General features: G+C 31.2%; 1 protein-coding gene across 4 annotated transcripts; it reads right to left on the bottom strand.

Moving 5' to 3' along the window:
* Window positions 1–11588: 11588 nt before the first annotated feature.
* Window positions 11589–21914, bottom strand: LOC111020859 (uncharacterized). 4 transcript variants are annotated; one of them, XR_015792849.1, is made up of 6 exons: window positions 20867–21883; window positions 13804–13888; window positions 13232–13345; window positions 12985–13086; window positions 12781–12888; window positions 11589–11987 (listed from the first exon to the last, which is right to left on the bottom strand). XR_015792849.1 is itself a non-coding variant. In XM_088127615.1 (5 exons), the coding sequence occupies exons 1-5, from the start codon at window positions 21706–21708 to the stop codon at window positions 11943–11945; spliced, it is 1188 nt and encodes a 395-aa protein (XP_087983741.1). In that variant the 5' UTR covers window positions 21709–21870; the 3' UTR covers window positions 11589–11942. The 4 variants fall into 4 exon arrangements, 2 of the variants coding, with proteins under 2 accessions (XP_087983741.1, XP_022153344.1); XM_088127615.1 differs by lacking the exon at window positions 12781–12888 and having other exon boundaries at window positions 20867–21870; XM_022297652.2 differs by lacking the exons at window positions 12781–12888; window positions 20867–21883 and adding an exon at window positions 18335–18589.
* Between the last annotated feature and the right edge of the window lie 1114 nt (window positions 21915–23028).

Raw genomic sequence — 23028 nt, 5'->3', positions numbered from 1 at the left:
TCACTTCGAACCGCCCATAGTTTTTCAATATGGTAATAATTATTAACTACAAATTTATCTTTAAATCCACAATAAAATCAAAAGAGTGCAGGGATCTATGAAAATAAAAAATTTAAGCAAAGCTAAGGATTATCTAAAACAAATTAAAAATTGTAATATGATATTATATTTTAAATTAAAAAAAATATTGGAAAAGGAAAAGGTGAAAACTAAAGGAGGCTGATCAGTTTGACTTAGAAACTCAACTTTTCCTTTAAAAAAATAATAATAAATAAAAAGTTACCTTTTTTATCATTTAAAGATGGTTTACCTTTGCGTGTTTTTGAATGTTTACTAACCTCTAATTAAAGCCAAAGCAAGTTTAAAAGCTAATTGCATTTTTCTACTTTCTTTTTGGGAAGAAAAGGCAATCCTAAAAGGTGCTTTAGTGTTTTAATTATTTAATTAATCTTTCCAATTTTGTATCATTTTCTTAAACTATGGGTTAAGGTTTTTTTTCTTTTTATTTTTCGAAATCAAAGTCGTGTGGCTTATGTTAATGGATCCTTATAATCGGGGTTCGTTGTCTGGGTTGAGCAATATAGTAACTAGCATAGGACTCGAACACACCTTATGGTAGGTGCTATCAACAAGATTCCCATATCTTTGTCACTATATCATTATTCAGGAGACAACTATAGATTTAGATCTTTACAACAGATAATTTTTGTGAGTTGAGTTAGGTCTATAGAATAAAATTAAAATTCTAACCTAATAATAAATGTTCTATAAAAAAAAAAGTATTTTCAAATTCAGAATAATTATTAAAATATCTATCCGACCGCTCAATATTTTCATAAATCAAATGGTTGGATATTGATATAGAGGTATATTGATATATGTTTAAAATAGAGAAAATATTAATGGGATATATATATATATATATATATATATATATATATATATATATATAATTGCCAACAAAAGTATCAGTAATTATATGAATTTAAGTACTAATTAAAAAAAAAGCTTATAATACTTATTTAAGAGGTGTAAAATAATTATTTATTAATCAAAATTACTTATATAATATTTTTTAAATTTTCATAATTTTAATTAAAAAGAGATGGTTTAATTTTTACCCAAGCAAATAACTTGTTGACATATTTATAGACAATGGGATCACCTCTTTCATCATCCTTACACAAAGAAAAAATAGGTGATAAAAATGAGTAAATAAACAAAATAAATTTAAAATATAATTAATAAAGCTCTATTGTGGTGTTAACAATATGAGACTCTATTTAACAATATAATATTTAATAAAGCTAAACATTGTCATATTCCTTAAAATATTCACAACATTTTTAAAGAATTAGAAAAAAAAATGTATGATTTAACTTTATTCCAAAGTTTTGATGATGGAAATGAAAGAGCAATGTATATCTCCAAACACCCATTATCATATTGTAGCCAAAAAGTTTCAATCATTTCATTAAAGAAATAAATGTGCACAAGTCCCCATTCAACCCAACCATGCATGTGTTCTTCTTCCTTATTAGATTTCTCTCTAATAAGTGATGGACCCACTTCATTATGATCCATTAATCATTTAATTCTTTTTATACAAAAAGCAACTTTAGACATACCAATTCAAATTCTTTAGAAAACATTTGGTTGATTCAATTGAAATGGATAAATCAAGCTGAACTAATGTCTAAACTAACGAAAATTTGTCAATAAAGTTATTCTTAGAGAATAATTTACACATTACTTTAGTTTTTCTTATGACATGAAATGGGTCTTATTTATTTAAAATCATGGAAATATTCTATCAACATATGTGTTAAAAATCGAGAAAAGAATTTTTAAAAATTGGTCATAAAATTAAAAAAAAACAATATTCTTTGTTATTTTATAAAGACCAACTACAATAAAATACCATTGAAAAAACTACAATAAAAGAAAAGCAAAAAATACCATTAAAAAAGGGTAAGATTAAAAGCCATTTACTTGTAATAGTTTTATTTTTTTTCAAAAACAAATAACTAATTAGTAGTTCAACTGAATTACAAAGATGCCAATTTTTTTCAATAAATACAATGCTATATATAAAGGACACAACATTTAATTATTACACTAAGTTGCCAAAGTTTATGCAAAATATAATATTACATATATGAAATCAAAAAAAAAAATTTAATGACATTCTAACCACAAAGCAATAGTTTTTATTTTGAAAACTTATATATACAAAATAAACAAAAAAATTTAGAGAGAGAGAGAGGGGGGGAGATTATTATTATTTTATGTTTGATTTAGTTGTATGGATGTGATGTGACCAGAAGTTCTTTGTTGTTATCCATTTATTATTAGAAAAAGAAAAAAAAAAGCAATAATAATAGAGATGTGACTTAAAAGTTAAAAAACCTTTTTTGTGATTGATAGATATTGTCTTATTTTAAAAATTTTGGTATCTCTAATTTCAAATGAGTTATCAAGTAATAATATATCGTTTTAATTCTTATTTTATCACAGATATTTTTTATCTTAGTTTATGATCTTTTAGAATATCTATCCAAACTTTTAAAAATAACTATTTTAAACTTTGTTATTATTATCTACTAATTATGTAACAGATGAATAAAGAGACTTTCAACGTGTGTATTAATATGTTAAAGTAGGGTATTAGGTAAGCATATGTTCCAATGACGAAATAACAGCAAAGGTTTTTTTTTTTTTAATTCAGAGATTAAAATATACATTTAGAAAGCTTATTGATAAAAAAGAATGTATTCTTTATCGTTAAAAGAGATTAAAATTGACATTTTGAAACTTTCAAAATCAAAATAAAACAAACTTTAACATGCGATGATAGAAAAATTCAAACCTCCGTTAGTCACTTATTCATTCAAATAATTTTTATGAATTTCTTAATTTCCATGATTTTGTTTAAAGATATCTATCTATCGTTGAAAATTTTTCGACATTCCTATAAAATTAAAGCCTCAACTGGTTAAGCACATATCTCAACCAAAACGTCGTGCGTTCGAATTCTCACATCCACATGTTGTATTAAAAAAATTTTGAATTATCAATTAACACACTAATTACCTAGTACCTATTGTCTGCATAAATAGAAAACATATCAAGTATTTAATATGACAACGTCGTGTACCCGCAAGATAAATTGTAAGATTTAACCAAATCATAAAGATCCAACTGAAACTTGTAGAATTATAAAGACAAGACAGGAAACTAAACCAAGATCATAGGGATTATCAAATTGAAACTTTTGAAGTCAATTCAAGCATTACTAAATAGATAAGACACTTAGAGTCCTTTTGGTAACGTTTCTATTTCCTCATTTTTTAATAAAGAAGAATAGAATTGCATGATTCCAACACCCATAAGTTCAATAATATAATGATAAAACTGTAATTGGATTTATACTTCCTCTCTCGCACTCCATAGTGTTCTTTTTTTCTATTGAGTTCCTTTTATCACCTTTCAAAGACAAGATGCCAACTATACTATTACGAAACTTATTTTTTGCTATTTCCAAAATTTCTCTATAATTTTTAAAATATTAAAAAAACGAGAAACAAAAAATATAAATAGTTATCCAATATTTAGGTAATTTCTTAATAAGATTGAGAACGAAAAATAAGAAACAATAATGCTACCAAACTAGTTCTTATTACTTTCCACACGACTAAATTCAAAAAAAGATTAAATTAGATTCATACCCGTAAGAATCAAATTTATAATTTTTAAAATTATAAAGACAAAACTAGGCAGGCCTACTATGAGTCAGATAGAGGGAGGAGAATAATGGTTGGAAGAGAGAAAAAAAGGTTGAGTTAGATTTGTCAAGATGCAGAAAAAATGTGTGGAGTGTGAGAAATGGAAATAAAAAAAAAAAGGGCAAAATGGCATTTTCCCATTTCCAACCCAAACAAATTCACACTCTCAACTTTACACCCTTTTACATTACATAATATAACATATTCTTATGCTTTTCCCACACCACATTCATCCAATCTCCCTAATAAATGGATCTATGCTCTCTCTCCCCCTCTCTATTGAGTTCCTTTTATCACCTTCCAAACACAAGCTGCCAACCACATGTGTCCAATTTGGTCTTTTTGCTCAATCATTGTGTTAACGTTTGGCTTTCTGTTTTTTCATCTAACCCAGATGTTAAGTGCTCGTTTCTTATTTTTTGGTTTTTGTTTCTTATTTTTTGTTCCTTTTTTTAATAAATAGAAACAAATTTACAATTACTAAGGAATTTATTAGAAGTTCGTTTAGGAATGATTTATGAGGCTTAATCAAGACCTAAATAGTTAGTTGTTATTGTACTTAAATAAAGAATAAGAAAAGTAAAAAGCTAATTTTAAGTAAAAAAGTTGCCTAAAAAAAGGTAAAAAAGTTGAGTTTGGCCCACTTCTTTTTAAAATTTACATTTTGTTTTCTTCAAAAAAAAAAAAAGTATACATGAATTTATTCCAAATATTTATTTTGTTCCATAAATCTAGATGCCAATTTGAAAACAATTCAACTAGTTAAGCAATAAATTATTAACCACCAAAAAGTCAAAGATTCGAATCTCCATCTCACATATTTTTTTGTCTTTTTTAGAACAATAAATACATTGCTCTTCTAGTATTACTCCATCACGTGAGGTTTTACCTATTCTTATTTTTATTGTACTAAAAAAGAGAAATTTAAAAATTTAAAACGCACATTTCTAAGTTCATTTTGATGTAAATTCTTCTCTTATAAATTTCTTGAATTTGTCACTATTATTCATTTTAAATATTCCATAATATGTGCCACTAGTTGTGGTTAATGAAAATTTGGGCCTAGCTAGTTGAAAATTATTTTTGTGATGTTAATTCTTTTATTGCTCGAATTAAACTTTGACCCTTTTAAATTAGAATTTGAGTTTTTTATTGCTTTGTCATTGTTGTGGTTGAATTTATCAAACATGCATCAGTCCTAATAAGTAAGACTCACTTCGAGTGTGGATCGGAGAAGACCCTAACTAAAACAAGTCCAATTGAGATAAAATTTCAAATTGAGAAGCTTATAGGTGTGCAGACACCTCTATCCCATATTGGACGGCTTATAGGTGTGCAACCATCTCCACCCCATATTGGGTGGTTTATAGGTGTACAGCCACCTTCGCGCCATATTGGACGTCTTATAAGTCGACCTCACTTCAACTGCCATTATGGGTTAGTTATAGTTCGGTCTATGTTGGCGTCACACCATAGTGCAGGTTATAGCGCGAACCATAGGTATGCTGCCACCATGCGTTCACACTACCACATCTCCTATAAATAGAAAGGACCTCTAACCTTTCAAGATATGTCATTTTATTTTAAGCCACTATTTACTACTCTCGTCTGAATATACTGATTTAAGCATCGGAGTGTGGTTGGCAGATACCATGCTGGCATCCACTCACCTTCTTTTTTTGCTCGCTTCAACTTCTAAAGTTAAGATCTCGTGAAGACTATCAACTCTCTCAATCTTCCAAACAACAAGATATTGTAATTCCCTTGTTCACATCGGCACTCGGCTTCTCCTAGCTAGACCCAACCTCTCCTTGATCCCTTGGCAGTCGACCCGATCACCGACTCCCAGTTCAACCAGCATCCCAAAAATTGCTTCAACAGTTATATATATATATATATATATATATATATATATATATATATATATTTTCATTTTTACAAATTTAATTCTATGTCTAGGGTTATAAATATTTATACTTAGACTGGCACATTTCTAGAACTGAATTTTGTGTCACTTATTCGTTGGTTAATGAACTAATTTTATTTTTAAGAAATATGGATTTAATCACTTGTACACCTTTGAGATTCCATGAGACAAAATTAACAGTTTAAGGTTCTGATTAAGAAGGATGATAAAAAAAATTAAAAACTTTCATTAAACATAAAGTTTGATAGCGTAGTTTAATAACTTTTTGTTTTAGTTTAACATGTGATGAAAGTGGGGAGTCAAGCCTACGACCTTAAATTATATACTCAAGTGATTAGATTCTCGGGAACATAAAACAAAAACTTTATTTTTATTGTTTTCAAAATTTTTATACAATTTTTAGAGTATTTTTAAACAATGAGAAATAAGAAATATAAATAGTTGTCAAATACTTAAATTTATTAATAAAATTGAAAACGAGAAATAAGAAATGAGAACGTTATCAAATAGGTTCCTAAATTACCCTTTTTTTTAAATAGAAAATATTTATTCATTGTTCGACACACCAAAAGATTCTTGTACATCTCCCACATTTTGTAAAGATACTAACTTTTTAACTTTTTATTGATATAATCAACCTATGACAACTCTTCAAAATTATATTAAATATTGATTTGTGAAACAACATCCTAATATATATGTCCTATTATATCTTACCATTAAAATAATAATAATAATATCTTCAAAATTTCACCCACCACACTCCCCAATCTTGCATCATCCCCTTTTTATAAAGCCTGACAAAAGCTTTACCACCCAATAAAATTATTTTATTATATAGTTTGTTTGAAATATACCATCTTTTGCAAAGGCCTATAATTAAAATTAAAATCTTCAAATCCCTCATCCAATCATCTTTTTAGATAATCTAACAATATCTCCTTATGCTAGTTAATAAATTTTTTTTCCTTCCAGACATATCATGATCATGAATTACTTCCCAAAAAAGCATCACATCTTAATTTATGATTAATCTAAAAAAAAAAACTTTATATGATTCATTTTCAATAGTTTATTGACCATATTATCCCGTGGGAGTCTTAGCTAATTAATATTTTTTGAGTCTAACTTTTATTTTGATCCCTACTTTAGGTTGTTTTTTTTTTATACATCCAAATATTTTGATTTGATTCTTATACTTCATAACATTTTTTTAAAAAATATTAGAGTATTTATCGTTTTTTTTTTAATTTTTTTTAGTACAATAAGTTGGGGTAGGAGATTCGAACTCATATCTCTTGGTCATAGATAAGTGTCAATTACTGCAAGCTAATTTTATATTGACATTGATTTTTTTAATTATTAAATCAACATGTATTTTATCCATTTATTTAATGATTATATCTCCATTGGGAAAATTGCTTAAAGCCACATCCAATAAGGCATATCAAAATAATTAAATTTTTTTATTCAATAATTAATGAAAACATCAATGAACTTGTTAATGACCTCTTTAGGTAAAATTTAGAAACTAAAGCAAAGCATTCTAAAGTTAAAAAGGGAATAAAATAAAATATTTGAACGTTTTTAGAAATCAAGATAGAATAATTTAAACTTAATTATTATTATTTTAATTAAGGACATGATAAATCACAATTCCATCCGTCTCAATTAACAATATATATGATTTTGTTAAATTTATAGAATAATAATCCGATTCCAATTGATTTTTATTCTGATTCTTAATCATTATGATTGAGTAAACGAACCTAAATGATATAAAATAATTTTCAATTATATTTTCTTCATGATCTTTTTGCATTGACCAAAATTGATTTATCACACAAATGCAAAAGATGATAATAAATAAGGTGCCATGTGGATGACTTAAAAAGTAGTACCATAGATACATTAATTTAAAAGTAAAATTGATATATTACTTAAACAAAATGGGGAGAAGATGGGAAAAAATTAAAAAAAAAATTAAAAAAAAAATTCCCATAAAGTCAATGTGAGACAAAGGGGGATTGCACACTTTTAGTTAAGAATGCTTTTAACCTACTCCTAATTGGTTTCCCTTTTGTATTCTTTTGAAAAAAAAAAAAACAAACAAACAAATCTCTCTCTCTCTCATGAATGCCAAACTCTTAGTTCACCTAAAACCCTAAAAAGAAAAAGATTGTCTTGTAAGCAAAAAGCTTTGCCTTTCTTTTTCATCTATTGAAAAGTAGATGTGGACCTCCAAAAAGGTTCTTACTCACTCCTATTCTTTTTTCAATAAGTAAAAATATTTTAAAAAAAATTAATTCTACTTTTTATTTTTTTATTATTTATTTTTGTACTTTATTATATGTTCTTTTCTGGCGGTTTAGTTCCCATTTCTTGGGCTTGCAATGAGAATACAAACAAAATATTACATGAACTAGGGAAGAGCATGATTCATGGTATATAAAATAGGAAAATTATCTCGATTGGTATGAGACATTTTGAGTGAAACCAAAAGTAAAGCCTTGAGGACTATGTCTAAAGCAGACAATATCATACCATTGTGGATATATTTTGGTATCGTTGTCCTTAACGTCATTTTTAATCGAGGTTTTATTTCATTTTGGCCCTAAATTTTTAGGTTTATTATTACATGTTGATTCGAAATATTCAAAATGTCTATTTTAGTTCATTGACTTTAGAATAAACAAAAATGGTTTTGATTCTTTTCCTACCATAGCCAACTTATGTAGCTCTAATATGTGTAAGTTAATATGTATGCTTGAAATCACACTTTTCATTTATCGAATAATTAATGAAATATTAAAACAATAAGTCGAAACCAAAATGGTTGTTTTTTGGACTAAAAATTAACATTTTAAAAATTTACCGACCAAAATAGAATAAACCTAAAAATTTATAGATCACAAGATTAAACATTTTTAAACTTCAGGTACAAAAATGAAACAACCTGAAAAGTTCCAATTTTATTTTTCCTTTTTGCTGAAATAAGACCAAAAAAAAATCTAAACCATCAATAAAGATAAACTTTACTCTTTTTCTCTCTTTAGAATAGAAATGTGAGCATTAACCTAAGATAGGGGAACATAACATGCATATGATAAACTATAACATATCTCCTTTATTTTCTCTCTCTCTTTATTTATTTCTCTCACTATTTTTTTTTTTTTTTTTTGGTCATCTTTTTGCAGATTTGCAGGCTTTTAATGGAACCATGCTTACCTGTCCCCTCTCCCATCACTACATGATTCAATTAATAATTCCCACAACTTTATTCCCATTTAATAATTCCAACTAACTTAATAATTTTTCTCTCACCTTTTTCTCAACACTTACATTAATTGCATTAAATAATGTCATCACACTTTTCCCAATTAAGACCCCTATCATTTCATAAATGTTCTTCACTATCTTCCAAATAAATAGAATTACAACCAAGCAATATGATCATCAATTAACTACTTTTTTTTCAAACACAGAAACACAGTATTTTTGTTATTCAATTATTGTTTTCATGTGTGATAGTAATAATATAAATTAGGTTTAAATACTATTTTGGTCTTATGTATTTTTTGTTTCGGTTCATTTTCATCTTTATATTAATTTTACAGGTCCATCTACTTTTAAAAAGAGACCAGTTTGGTCCCAATTTTCAAACTTTTACACAAAAAATTTCTACACGTAACGGAAATCATTTAATATAAAGTCATGGTTACATTTCAATAAATATATTGAGTGTATTATCGTGTTGAAATTGTAATAGAGAAAATGAGATTTAAAATAAAATTAAGGGACCAAAATGGTCACTTTTAAAAGTATATGGAAAAAACGAATTTTGAAAGTACAACTAAAATGGACCAAAGTTGAAAGTACGGCAATCAAAACCAATATTTTAAAAGTTAATAATAAAATAGTATTTTAACCTATAAATTATTTTACCAACCTAGCTTAACTGGTTAAGGCATATATCTCCAACCAAAAAGTCTGTGTTTGAACTCCTACCCACACGTTATTATACTAAAAATAAATAATAATATAAACTATTTTAATAAAAAATAAAAGAACATATTTTCTGTGTCACTTTATTTTGTTTATCCATCCCATAAACATGTCACATTGTGATTTAGCAAACAATATAAATGATAAAAGATAACCTAGGATTACAATTCAAAACTTTGAGAGGTAATTGGAATTTTTTAAAAGTTAAGAACTCAGTTTATGGATTAATAATATTGTTTCTATCAAACGATCTCGAGAAGAAAAGAAAAGTTAAAATCCAAAGGCGTGAGCATGATAACAAGATGTCAGCCATGGCCCATTTTAAAGTTGGATCCAGAAGTCAAAGCCCAATTAGTAGCCCATATATAACTTGGATAGGATTAGTACTGGTCATGTAACCTCGGCCCAGCCCAACACATGATTGAACTCTAACTTAGTGGGCTTGGGCCGCTCACCATTGAGGGCATGTACCTCCAATATATTAAATTGGATAATTTAGGTGAGGAGCCAGAATTGAACCCGTTTTAATAAATTGCCAAATAACATCATAATAAGAGAATTTAAACTATGGTGATTTCCATCTTTATCCTTATTCTATTTTTAAACCTCACCTACAAAATTTAATTCGAGATTAAACTTATCTCTCCCAGGTTTTACGATAGATTTCATTTTAAATGTAAATTATTTAATCAATTTTAGGAATCAGTTAATTTTGGATTCATTTACAAAATGATTGATTTCACTGTTAAATTGATTTTAAAACCAGATTTAGTGTTAAATTAATTTTGGATTCTTCTAGATTTTTTTTTTTACCAATATGTATATATGACTAGCTACGATATTTTCATCTACAATGTGCAAACTCTAAACTTCTATGCTTAGGTTAGGATCTTAAATTTCTCACTTTACCTAGGAATAATCATATTTCAGAGTATACAGAATTTTTAAATTATATTTAAGTTATTTATATTTGATTAGATACAGTTCGATTATCGATTAAATCAAATATATTTGTCTAAAAAATTATTCAGAAAAATATATCTAATATGTTTGACGATTTTTTAAAATGCATAATTTATTTTGGTCAGCATTTACCCCTATTAAATTTTAAATTTTATATAATAACAGTTGCTTTTTTTTTTTTACTTTCGCAAATACAACACTGATTATTATAATGTATTGTCAAATACGTAGTGAGATTAACGGTAGCATTTTCTCTATATTATTATAATATATTTTCTTAATTGATTTTTAATATGTTATTAAGACGTGGAAAAAATTCAAAGCGAGAATAGCTAACTAACATATATGTACCACCAACAGGTGCATTAGACCAAAGAAAATTTAGTTTTAAATTTTTTATTTAAATATCATTAAGATTCTAGTACTCTTTTATTTTGACTCAGTATATCCATAGATTTTCAAAACGTCTAATTATCCTTATATTTTCAATTTTTGTTCATTTTAATCACTGGATCTATTTTAATTCTTATACTTTTAAAAACTAACCAATTTCAGCCTCCATTTTTTTATCTCATTTATCTCTATGCTATTTTTAGCATAACACTTCATTAACTTAATTTCTTAAAATGTAACTATAGATTTATATTAAAATATTTTGTATTTTATATAAAATTTGTGTTAAAATTTTACAATTATATACCAAATTGATCACTTTTAAAAATTACACAGACCAAAATAGAAATTTTGAGAATACAAAATTAAACGAATAAAGGTTGAAAGTACAAGAACCAACATGCACTAAAATCAAAAATAGATTGACCAAAATAATATTTAAAATATATATATCATACTTTTAAGAGGGATAATCAAATGAGAAAAAATAGAACCAGCCTCTAGAAAAAGAAAAGTGTAGAGAATGAGATATTGACTGTATTATCAATAAAATCTTCCAAAACAGAACCATATATATCCACTGCTTCATAGTTCATATCCCAATGGCTTCACAATTAAATGTCAATTTTGTATATGAAATGTGCAGAAAAATCAAACTTGAGAAAAGGAATCAATACAGAGTCCTCAACACCAGTTTGATTCTTGAGGTTCTTAGGATGGAAAGATCTCCTCTTTTTTTTTTTCCATACAAATGTATAAAACGATGTGCGATAAGACCTGCTCAGAAATATTTAATGTACTAAACTTTCAATGGTTGATACGAGAATAGTTCCTCATTCGAAGACTTCAATCTTTGCCTTCGAAGTTGTCTATCGTACAAAGACATGGACAACGGTGTTGAAGTAATCGGTCAACTAGAAAATAATGAAGAAAAAACATGTTAGAGATTGAAATTTGAAACAAGAAAAGTTTCAATTTAGTGTTGGGAGAAAATATTGTTACTGAGAAGCTGTTTTGTTTAATGTCTATTTTGCAATTAAGGCCTGTGCTAATGTTGGCTGATTCTAAGACATTAAGTTGTCAAGAAATTATAAGTATTTTAATATCTTAGGCACGTAGGGCTTAGGAGTTTGAACTCATTCCTCCAAAGTCCATTCAACCTAGATTAAAGCTTGTACAATTTGTTTATGAAAAATCACACATTCATTGAGAAAAATGAAATAAAATGAGTTATTGACCATTCGATTGTTCCTCCACAAGAAAGCTTACATCGAACTCGAACCCAAAGAATTTCTTTTTCCGAGTTTGAAGGGATGACCTTCCAGCATGATTTTGAAAAAAGGATATTCTTTTCATGTCCAGATGAACCCAAAGGATCTCTTGGCGAAATTTGAAAATTCTTTTAAGTTCTTAAATTTTCTCTAGGATTTCAGAACATTTTCAATAAAGAAGATCAGAGACAAAGAAGTTGTAAGCAAAATGGCTTAGTTTTTAGATATAAAAATCTTTGAAAAAAAATATTTATCAAACAGGAGGGGAAGAAAAAGAAGTTTGATAATATTTGGTTCTAAATAGTCTTAGAGAGATTGAACACAAAGACATACAGGTTAGAATTCCAAGCTTTAGAAATTAGGCACCTGTTGTCCAACCCAACACTTTCACCTCCATGTTTACTCAAATGAAGAAAAATGATGACTATCATCGAACCTTGTAACGTTCGAGTGAAAATAACGTATCTAAATGAAGCAGTCGATGCCATAAATTCTTGTCGTATTTAAGGACCTTTTTAACCGCTCCGCACAACCATTGGGGTTACTGTAGAAAAGGTTTTAAGCTACCATTTCTGAGTATGTCCTAAACCAATATTAATTTCTAATAATGTTAGAACGTAAGAAAACTATAACTTTTCACCTGCGCTAGAATGCCTTTTCCAGTTTGACCTTCGATGACGAGCCCTGCAGTGAGACCAATCATTGCCCATGCTCCATTAATCGCTTCTATTTGACGTCTTCGCTGCGTTCACATTTCACAACATACATTATTTCCAGCACATCTTAAATTTGTATAGCCATTATTCTCTCCTTCAAGAAAGAACTTAGGAAAACTATCCATACTGTTTATAAACAAGTTTTGCACCATAGACAATAACTTTCTTTACCTTCAATTTCTCTTTTGCTTTTATCTTTTCCATTTGTTTCGCAGCCATTCGTTTGGCTTCCAAAGGATCTACCATGATCACCTCTTTAACAAAGCCATCTTTCCCAGGAGAGACCTAAACAATTGACATAATATATGTTTGTTGCAGAACAGAAGCCCATAATCAACTTACAAAATGACTTTATTGCGAGATTGCAGCTTGATGAAAACAAATCCAAAAGGAAGAAAATGCATTGAATCACAGATTCTCCAAGGTTGATAGAAATCCTAAGATCTAATAACAAGCATAGGATAAACAAGTAACCGAACAACGGTATATCAACTGTCACAGCACTTCAAATCCAAGGAATCAGACAGCCAACTATGTCAAATTTCAAGCATAAGAGATGCTGAAAGATTGATTCTATTCAAATTCAAGGCCAGGTGGGGGAGAATTCTCCAAATATATCTAGGCAGTTTGTTATCATAAGCATTCACTAATCAATTACTAATGACATACCTACAAAATCTTTGACCATATTCAAACCAAATATATTGCCATTAAACATGTAGAAGCCTTGAGTCAAAGCGTACATTAGGGTTGGCCAAGATTCGAAACGCTTGACCCCTTGTTCTATGGGTAATTTTGCCTCCACCTTGATCCCTGTTCCAACCCCACCTGGAAAGGAAAGGAACATCAAGAATGATGCAGCAATTAGCAAGGATGAAATACTGTTTCATGATCAGAAAATAATGCCCATGGATCAACAGATAATATCAGTTAAACAAATTCATTCAATATTGTTTTAGTTCCTTTCTTATAACACTTCAAATTAGAGTTGTAACATTTCCCATGACCGAAATAATGGCTACAATATCAGCACCATTTAATGTGTGGAAACTTGTATCCAACTATTTAAGTGCTTTTGCTGGTCATCAACTAACAGGGAAGAGCGAAAATCTACGAATTCAGTTTCAACACCATAATTTGGAACATCTAGTTAAGAATGATTGGGCACATTTTTTGAGACATAGCTCAAAAGTAAATGAGACGACATTTTAGCGCTCATTTCAATGCCTATATACGTCTTAGGAAATTGGAGCATTTTAAGGGAAGTTCCTCATTCTGAATTTTTCCAATTCTAGGGAACGAATGGAATCCCTTCACTGAGGGAATATACAGAGCACAAAGAGAGGAGTAAATAATGAGTGAATAATGATGAACTACCATGGATTGACCTAGTGATCATTGGATTCAATAAAAACGTAAAGTGCTAAGAGGAAATGAGTTGAAACCGTGATGGCCACCTACTTGGGATAATATCATATGAATTTTCTTAGTAACTATAGTTATGGTCATAAAACTTGATATTGAAAAAGCATTTGACAAAGTGGACTGGGATTTTCTAAATGATATTCTGGAAGCAAAAGGTTTTGGACTTATATGGAGGAGATGGATTAGGGGATTCAAATCATCTACAAATTTCTCTATTTTCATAAACGGGAGACCTAGAGTAACGTTCTTGGCAACAAGAGGCCTTGGACAAGGTGACCCACTCACACCCATCCTCTTCATTCTAATAGTGGACTGCCTCAGTAGATTGATAACTCAAGCTGCTGATTCCATCTGATTAAGAGCTGTTCGGTGGGGAAAATCTCTTTTCAAGTCCATCGCCTATAATTTGCAGACGACGCTATTCTTTTCTCTTCAACAGACAACGATCACCTCTCCAAAATTTTCAACACCATCAGAATCTTTGAAGAAACATCTAGTCTAAACATCAACCTTCAAAAATCTGAAATGATGGGTATTAATATGGAGGATACTGAAATTGAGCTGTTGGCAGCTTGGTTTGTGTGTAAAAATGGTATCTGGCATACTTACTTAGGTCTTCCCCTAAATGGTAAGTACAATACCTCCTCTTTTTGGGATCCTATGCTGGAAAAGGTTAGAAAAAAGCTCAGCACTTGGGAGCCCTCTTCATATCTATTAGAGTATAGATATTAGTATATTTTATATTCTTATATTAATATTAATTTGTCTTTTACCTTCTCCTTATAGGATTAGGTCAACCTTGTATATTTGTCTATATATATAGACTTTAATAATGAGAATATAGAATGTTGAATTCTCTCCAACTTTAGTCTCTACATGGTATCAGAGCTCTAAGTTTCTTGCGCCCATTAGGGTTTTGATGCCCATTAGGGTTTTGCGCCCATTAGGGTTTTGTGCCCATTAGGGTTTTGTGCCTTAGGGTTTTGTTCATTGCTATCCAACACAACTCACCACCGCCCGCCGCCGACCACCACCGCTGCCGCCGGTCGCCGGTCGCCGCCGTTTGCTGATTCGCCAACGCTGCTGTTTTCCAATTGCTATTCGTGGGTTTCGTCTCGCCGTTCTTCGCACCTTCGTCGCCGCTAGTTGCCGTGCGCTTCCATCACCGCCAATCGCCTTTGCCCCTCTGGTTGTCGTGGGGTAGCACTTAGGGTTTCTGGTTCTAGAAAATACCTAATCCGGTTCAAGTGGTCCAGTTCAACCGGTTTGGTTTCAAGTGGTTTGGTTCATCAAGTTCAAGTTCGGTTCGATCTGATTTGGTTTTGTTTGGTTCTGTCGTTTTATTCAAATAAGTTAGTTTGTTTGTTATGGCTGAGAAGAAATCAATCGTGACTTCTGAGGTGATCCCAATGATATCAAAAATCACAGAACACAAGTTGAATGGAGCACGAATAGATTATTTGTCTAACAAGTTGGGCATGATTAACATATATGCACCAACTTGAGGGGGAGTGTTAGAGTATAGATATTAGTATATTTTATATTCTTATATTAATATTAATTTGTCCTTTACCTTCTCCTTATAGGATTAGGTCAACCTTGTATATTTGTCTATATATATATAGACTTTAATAATGAGAATATAGAACGTTGAATTCTCTCCAACTTTAGTCTCTACAATATCTAAAGGTGGAAGACTTACACTTATACAAGCCACTCTCTCAAACCTCCCTCTTTATTATTTTTCCTTCTTTTCTAGCCAAACAAAGAGCGCTAAAGATTTAGAGAGAAATAGAATCATCTGAAAGTCCCTTTGGAAGGGCTACAAAGACAAAGAAGGGCAGGGCATGGTCTATTGGGACAAAGTCAGTGGGCCTTTGGAAGAAGGTGGACTCGGCATTTGCAATATCAAATCAAAGAACAAGGCTCTTCTTTCCAAATGGATTTGGTGTTATTTGTTGGAAGAAAATGCCCTTTGGCGAAACTCTAAAGGTGATAGATGAGAAATATGGGCCCACTGTTCGCCACCACCATCAGAGAGCTTCCACAAACAGCAATGGTGCATGGACCATGGAAAGAGACTCTAAAGGTATAGGCCCTGATCTTCAGCGGAATTTCCATCAAGGTGGTTGGTGGTAAATTCCCAGCTTTTTGGAAGGACTCATGGTTGACTAAGGACCACCTTTACAGCACGTACTCCCTTCTTTTTGCATTGACATCTGACAAGCTGATTACAATACAATAGATGAAATGTGGTATAACCGTCTAAGGAAGTGGCTCCTTGGGACTTTAGATTTCGAAGAAATTTAAAAGAAGCAGAAATTACAGAAATGACATCCCTCCTACAGATTTTGGCCAAAAAACATCATTCTATGGACAAGGATATATACTTATGGAGTTTGGAACCAAATGGCCTCTTCTCTATCAACTCTCTTAATCGGGATTTATCAAATATTAAGAACCCCCATCTTTTACAAGTCCATATGGAGTGATTATTACCATAAAAAGATAAAGTTTGTTCTATTCTATGGGAGGTTAGTTCTGAAAGCTATTAACACTCGCGACAAATTGCAGTGGAGAATGCCTTATATGCAACTATCCCCTCATTGGTCGTCCTCTGTGAAGAAAAGTCTGAATTACAGGTCCCTTATTTGTCACTTGCATCTTCTCAACAAAATATTGGAACAAAATCCTCACTACTTTTTAGATGGCACACTCCCTTACCATCTGAAGCTATATTGGTTTACCTACTCACAGGTCACCCCTTCACTAAGGAGAAAAAGCTTCTATGGATGCATTTTGTCCGAGCTGGGTTTTGGGCTATATGGATGGAAAGAAATCATCCAATTTTTCAAGAAAATAGCTCCCCTTTGAACACTTCTTTGATTCCATTGTCTTTTTTGTTGTTTCTTGGCGTAAATGTTCTCCTCGTTTCCATCATTATAATTTATAGTTTATAGCCTTGATATCCAATTGGAGATGTTTTTTGTAACTCCCATAGACAGGGGAAAAAAAAAAGACTAAATAACTGTCACGTGAGATTAGTCGAAATGTGTGCAAGTTAGCTCAGACAAGTAGAATTTGTAAGGTAACTGGTGAAGAAGGCCCAGAATATTAGAGGATCAAGGTAGCTGCAATGGCTCTTCACACTCGTTTAGTTCCTTTATTTCGGCTTCTTGGTGACTAAAAGTAAAATACTAATGAGACCACATTCTTTCCTGTAAAAGTAAAATAACGTAGGTCTTAGTTTCTTAGTGCCCAACTCATGAAAGCAAGCACCACACTTCTAAAAGCATGACGAACTAAATCAAATTGGGGGAAATCTAAACGGCCTACACCAATAATCATACCCTGGAATACAAAATTCTTGGACATCTCAGAGCAGTTCAAACTCTAATCGATCAAAAGGATGGGAACAAAAAGCTTCTTCTTAGTTCAGCAATTTATCTTGTAATAGGTCCCTTATCCACTAAGCTATGCACGAATTCAATACATAAAGCTTCTACTATTCGGCATTCTCTTTAGCTTGCGATGTTTTTCAGAACCCATAAACGCTACTTTCAACATGAACTATGATCACAGACAAAGTTAAATGAAGAAAAAAAACAAGGAGAGAAATGGGTAAGAGGCACAGAACAAATCACTCAGCTGCCAGAAAAGAAAACAGTTAATTTCATCGTTCCCTCTACCGACCTATGAACATCCGATGCTACAAAAAACAGAGAAATCGATGCCAGATAATTTTCTCGATCCGATAGAATCACACGAGATGAAAAAGGGGAAACTAAATAAAACCCACCAATTTGATGGAGAGGAGAAATGGGTATTTGAGGAAGAAGCCGAGATTACCTGGAGAAAGTTGCAGGAGGATGGGCATGGCGGAAAGAGAGGTATTGGGAAGACAAGGCAGTGGAAGCCATCTCCAAACTATACCGCTTCCTTTACATGAATTCTTATCCATTTGTGTAGTAAACCATTTTATAAGAATTAGATGGGTTTTATTTTATAGAATTCAGATGCCCACATCCACGTTATCTTCCTGAGGCTGAGGATGACATTTTGGGTAAAGCGACGAAGAGAAATTGTATATCTGATTTGACTGTCTCAAGAATATTGGTAAGAAATAAATTTGAAAAAAGAGGAAAGTTTATAATTAGGTTTTGCTTTAAGGGGTGACAAATAGTTTCGTATATTTGTGTATATATCAAAGTAATAAGATTTTATGGATATGACGATTTTGTAGGCCAGCGTTTATCATTAATAGGTAAATATCTATCACTTATAAATACACTGTTAAGTGATAGATGTGCGAAAGATTGTGTCGTGATTACAAATCTAATTAGTCTATATTATGTTTGTTATTATTTTGGGTATATGCCAACTTTTTCTAAATTTTTAATTTGTGTTCTTTTTCTTAATTTTAAAAATTATGTTTATTTATAATTTTTTCCCTTTGTTTTTCAATCTATTTTTTTACGAAAAAAGTTTTTGAAATTATAGTCGAAATAAAAATATATAAATAATTTCATTAAATTGATTGAACTAATTAGATGTTCGTTGATCTATTCCAACTTATAGAAAAATTAGATGTTAGTTTTAAATGGTGTAAAACCGATTTTGTGGTAGTTAATCTAAGCATAATTCAAGTAGATAAATTACTTTTTACTATTTTAAAATTGAATTATTCGATATTCAATTGGGGTTAGAACTCTACAAAAATCGACTTGGTGGTTTTGCATACTCTCCTTCAAATTGAATCTCGACCAACAAGAGGAGATATTGACAAATATTAACGAGTGTGGATTTAAATTTTATTTCATAGTTTGAATTGATAAAAGATGAAGTCTCTTTATCAATTTCATTTCAATTGGAATTTTTAGAAATGCGATTAAAATCTCATATTTATTAGATAAGAAGAACTTTTATTTATATATATAAAAGTGAAAGTACGAAACTTTTTGAATGAAACCAGATGCACAACTTGAGAAGAGGAGTTAGTCTAAGGTGGATAAATTGTTATCCTTAATAGGTTTTTTATAAGCTTCTAGTTAATGATTTAATAGTTGTATATACAAATAAAAGAGGAAAAATACTGTTTAAATTTAGATAACTAAAATTACTCTTATTAATTTTAGCTGTTGATTCATCTCATTCAACTTTGATCTAAATGAATGAATTATTAGGCTCAACAATCTTACAATTCCAATAACCATATTTATAAAGGAGTGTTCAAGTAAATTAGATTAAACTTAGCTTCATTCTAATCAAAGAAAGGAAAGTTCTCCACTATAAATTATCTATAATGGTACCAAGCTTTGAAAGATAGCATATTCATGCTCATTATCTAACTTAAGTTTGCGTATCGACCCAATGTCGAACAATATAAAGATATTATAAAGTACATGTACCAAAATTGGACAAGAAGCATATTAAGAAAACATTTTGTTTACTTCAAACATTTTTTTTTTAAATCACAAAACTGGGCGTGGAATACAAATATGACAATTTTTTAATTTTTTTCCGTGCCTATTTAAAATTTTCTAGATAAATTTACGACATCTAGATTTTTATTTTTTTGACTACGACATCTAGAATTACAGATATGACAACTATAAGTTAATTTACTTTTTACCATTATATATCACTTCCTTATATCTATCATTAATGACATTTCAGTTATTTTAATCTTTTCCATAAATACGAGTTTTGTTATTTTCTTCTTACCATGTTTACCCACATCTAGAATTATTCGAAGGCAGAGATATTTATTTAGAACCCATAGATAAAAATGTACAAACATATGTCAAAATCAAGTCCAACTTCTTGACAAAAATCGACCAAACAACCAAAACTAACAACAAAAAGAAAATCCAAACAAAACCCATCAACAAATTTTAAATTTTATAGTTTATGAAACCGAAGGAATCAATATTTCTTGTTTAAACCAACAGAATTGACTGAATCAAAATTAATGCAAAGTATTCAATGAGTCCGAAAATTATAACTTTATACATTGAATACTTTACCTTCTAATTTAACCAATCAAATCCGTAATCACTTAAACAAAAACTAAAGATAACAAAATTTTCATCTTCACAGACAAATCCCAACGTAATAAACATTTGAAGAAAATTATGGACATGGAAAAAAAATTGATAATAATAAGCTAAATTTTCCAGGCAAATTCCAATTTAATCATCAGTGGAAACTCAAACAATATTGAAGAAGTAGTTGAAAACGTTTAACCGGAAAAAAATAAATAAATAAAATTATATGTAAAAGATTTAGACCATGACGATATGATCATGATCTTCCTCATCTTCCAGTCTAGCAAATTCCCTTTTCCTACACTCGCAGTAAAAAACCGTAGTTACCACGTACCCGGAGATAATTACCATTCCGTACAACGAAATTAACCCGATCTTATCGCCGACGCCGATCGCCACCTTGGACGTGACCGTCGCCGTGGTCCTCAGCCAGTGGTCAACGCCGTCCATGAGCCCCTCCATTTCCCACGCGATGGAGCTCGACGCGAGAAGGAACAGAGCCGTGAGAACGGAGCCGCTGAACCTCCGATCCGCCATGAGGCCGGCCGCGGCTCGGATCGCATCCCAACCGAATCGCTCCTCCGCGATGGACACGACGAGGCCTAAACTCAGAATCGCGATGAGGTAAACCTCGAGAACGCCGCCGAGGAGGAGAATCGCGAATCGGAGGGCGGGAGATCGGGCGATGGAGGCCAGGGTATTGGGGACGATGGAGTAGGCGAGGAGAACGGCGTAGATGCAGATGGTGGTGACGAGAGGCCGGGTCCAGGAGTGGCGGAGGGCGGCGAGGGCGGATTTGAGGGAGGGGCGCTTGGAGTTGAAGGAGAGGACGGTGGAGGAGACGGTGGCTACGGCGGCGAGGAGGGAGAAGGCGTAGATGGGGAGGAAGAAGGCGGCGCGGAGGCGGAGGAGGGAGAAGGCGTCGTCGCGGGACTCGGAGAAGACATGGCGGTACTCGAAGCGAGTGGGGGCACGGCGGACGACGGATTCGAGGTGGAGAATGTGGGATTTGAGAGGGTGGGAGGAGAGAGAGAGGGTGAAGAGGAGGAGAGAGAGAGGGAGAGCGAAGAGGAGGAAAATCGACAGGAAAATCCGTTTGTTTCTCGAGAAAATTTGAAGGGAATGGAGAAGGATTTTGAAAGGGAAGAAGAAGAGAGATTCATCTCTTTCGGACATTTTCTCTCGATCCCTTTGCGTTTTCTTTTTCTCCCCTTTTTCCCTTCCCTTCTTCTGCGTTTCAAGTTTTTTAGGTCATCCGTTGATTTTTTCTTTCTCCCTTCCTTCTTTCTACCCAAATTTCCTTCCCATAAAAACCTAAACCTAAACCTAAACCTACCAAATCTTCTATTTTAGTCCAACAACTTTCAAATTTTCCTTTTTAGCGCTGGATTATGGTTGATTTAAGGTTTTGTTGATTGCATGTTTATAATTTTGGTCGAGGTGATACGTCAACAACTGTTCTCCATGTGCACTTACGTGGACATGGTACTCAGTCAGTTGCATTCTGAAGCTTGAATTTGTATTAAGTTTGAGTTGGTTTTGAGACCAGCTTTATATAAAATACAAGAGATTCCATAGTTTTTTAAAAAGTGGGATTATGCTTCTTACGAGATTGGAGAGTATTGGAAATCGATGCTCTGCTACCAGGCGTGTCGTGCCTATCACTTCATTGGGTTTTTATTGGCAATTGGAAGATCTTCTTATATCACAACCGTCCTTATGCGAATTTTCAACGAATGTCCTAAGCAAGCCCTTAAATGGTCGTGTGTCCTTCCTTCCTTGTCTTCTAAGCCTCCTAGTTAACTTGGTGGGGGAATGCCACATGTTGCACTGGATGTTACCCTATAATAAGTTTTTTAAAATTTTATTAGGTAATATTTTAAAATAGTTTTAGTAGATTTTTGAGCTTTCAATTTATTTTTGTTAAATTAGTCCATGTCATCAATTCACTAACACTTACATGATACACTAACAATGGATGTCTAATGATTAAGAAGAAAGTTCTTTTTTACCTAATTCTTAAATAATTCAGTTAATCTATGTCACGTATGCATTAAATTAATGGAATTAATGACAATTATTTATTGTCAACTTAACATAACTCGAGTAAGACATTTATTAAATATTTATTGATACTTTAAAGTTTTATTTTTATTTTTTATTAAAAATAGAGAATAAAAATAAAAGTAACCGAGTGGTTAACGAAGAAGAAAAAGAAAGCATTGGGATATTCAAAGGATTAGATTAAAAGACCAAGTTAAAGTTGTTCATATTTGACAAATTTCATGACCTATCTCATTTCCATTCGCCTTGGTCCAATATTTCCGAAGTTTTAATTAATTTTTATTTGTTTACAACAACATAGAAAATTTAGAATCCAATTGAGATTATAAAATATAGGTCGAAATTCTAATTTTTACTTACCGTAGTTTGAGTTTTAGTTCGTTTTAGTATTTGTAATTTGAAAATGTCTATTTTAGTTATTCTAAAATTTTT

Source organism: Momordica charantia (genome assembly GCF_013281855.1).
Source record: "Momordica charantia cultivar OHB3-1 chromosome 8 unlocalized genomic scaffold, Mcharantia_2.0 BLBB01000008.1, whole genome shotgun sequence".
Lineage (NCBI taxonomy): Eukaryota > Viridiplantae > Streptophyta > Magnoliopsida > Cucurbitales > Cucurbitaceae > Momordica > Momordica charantia.
This window is presented reverse-complemented; position numbering and strand designations above follow the sequence as displayed.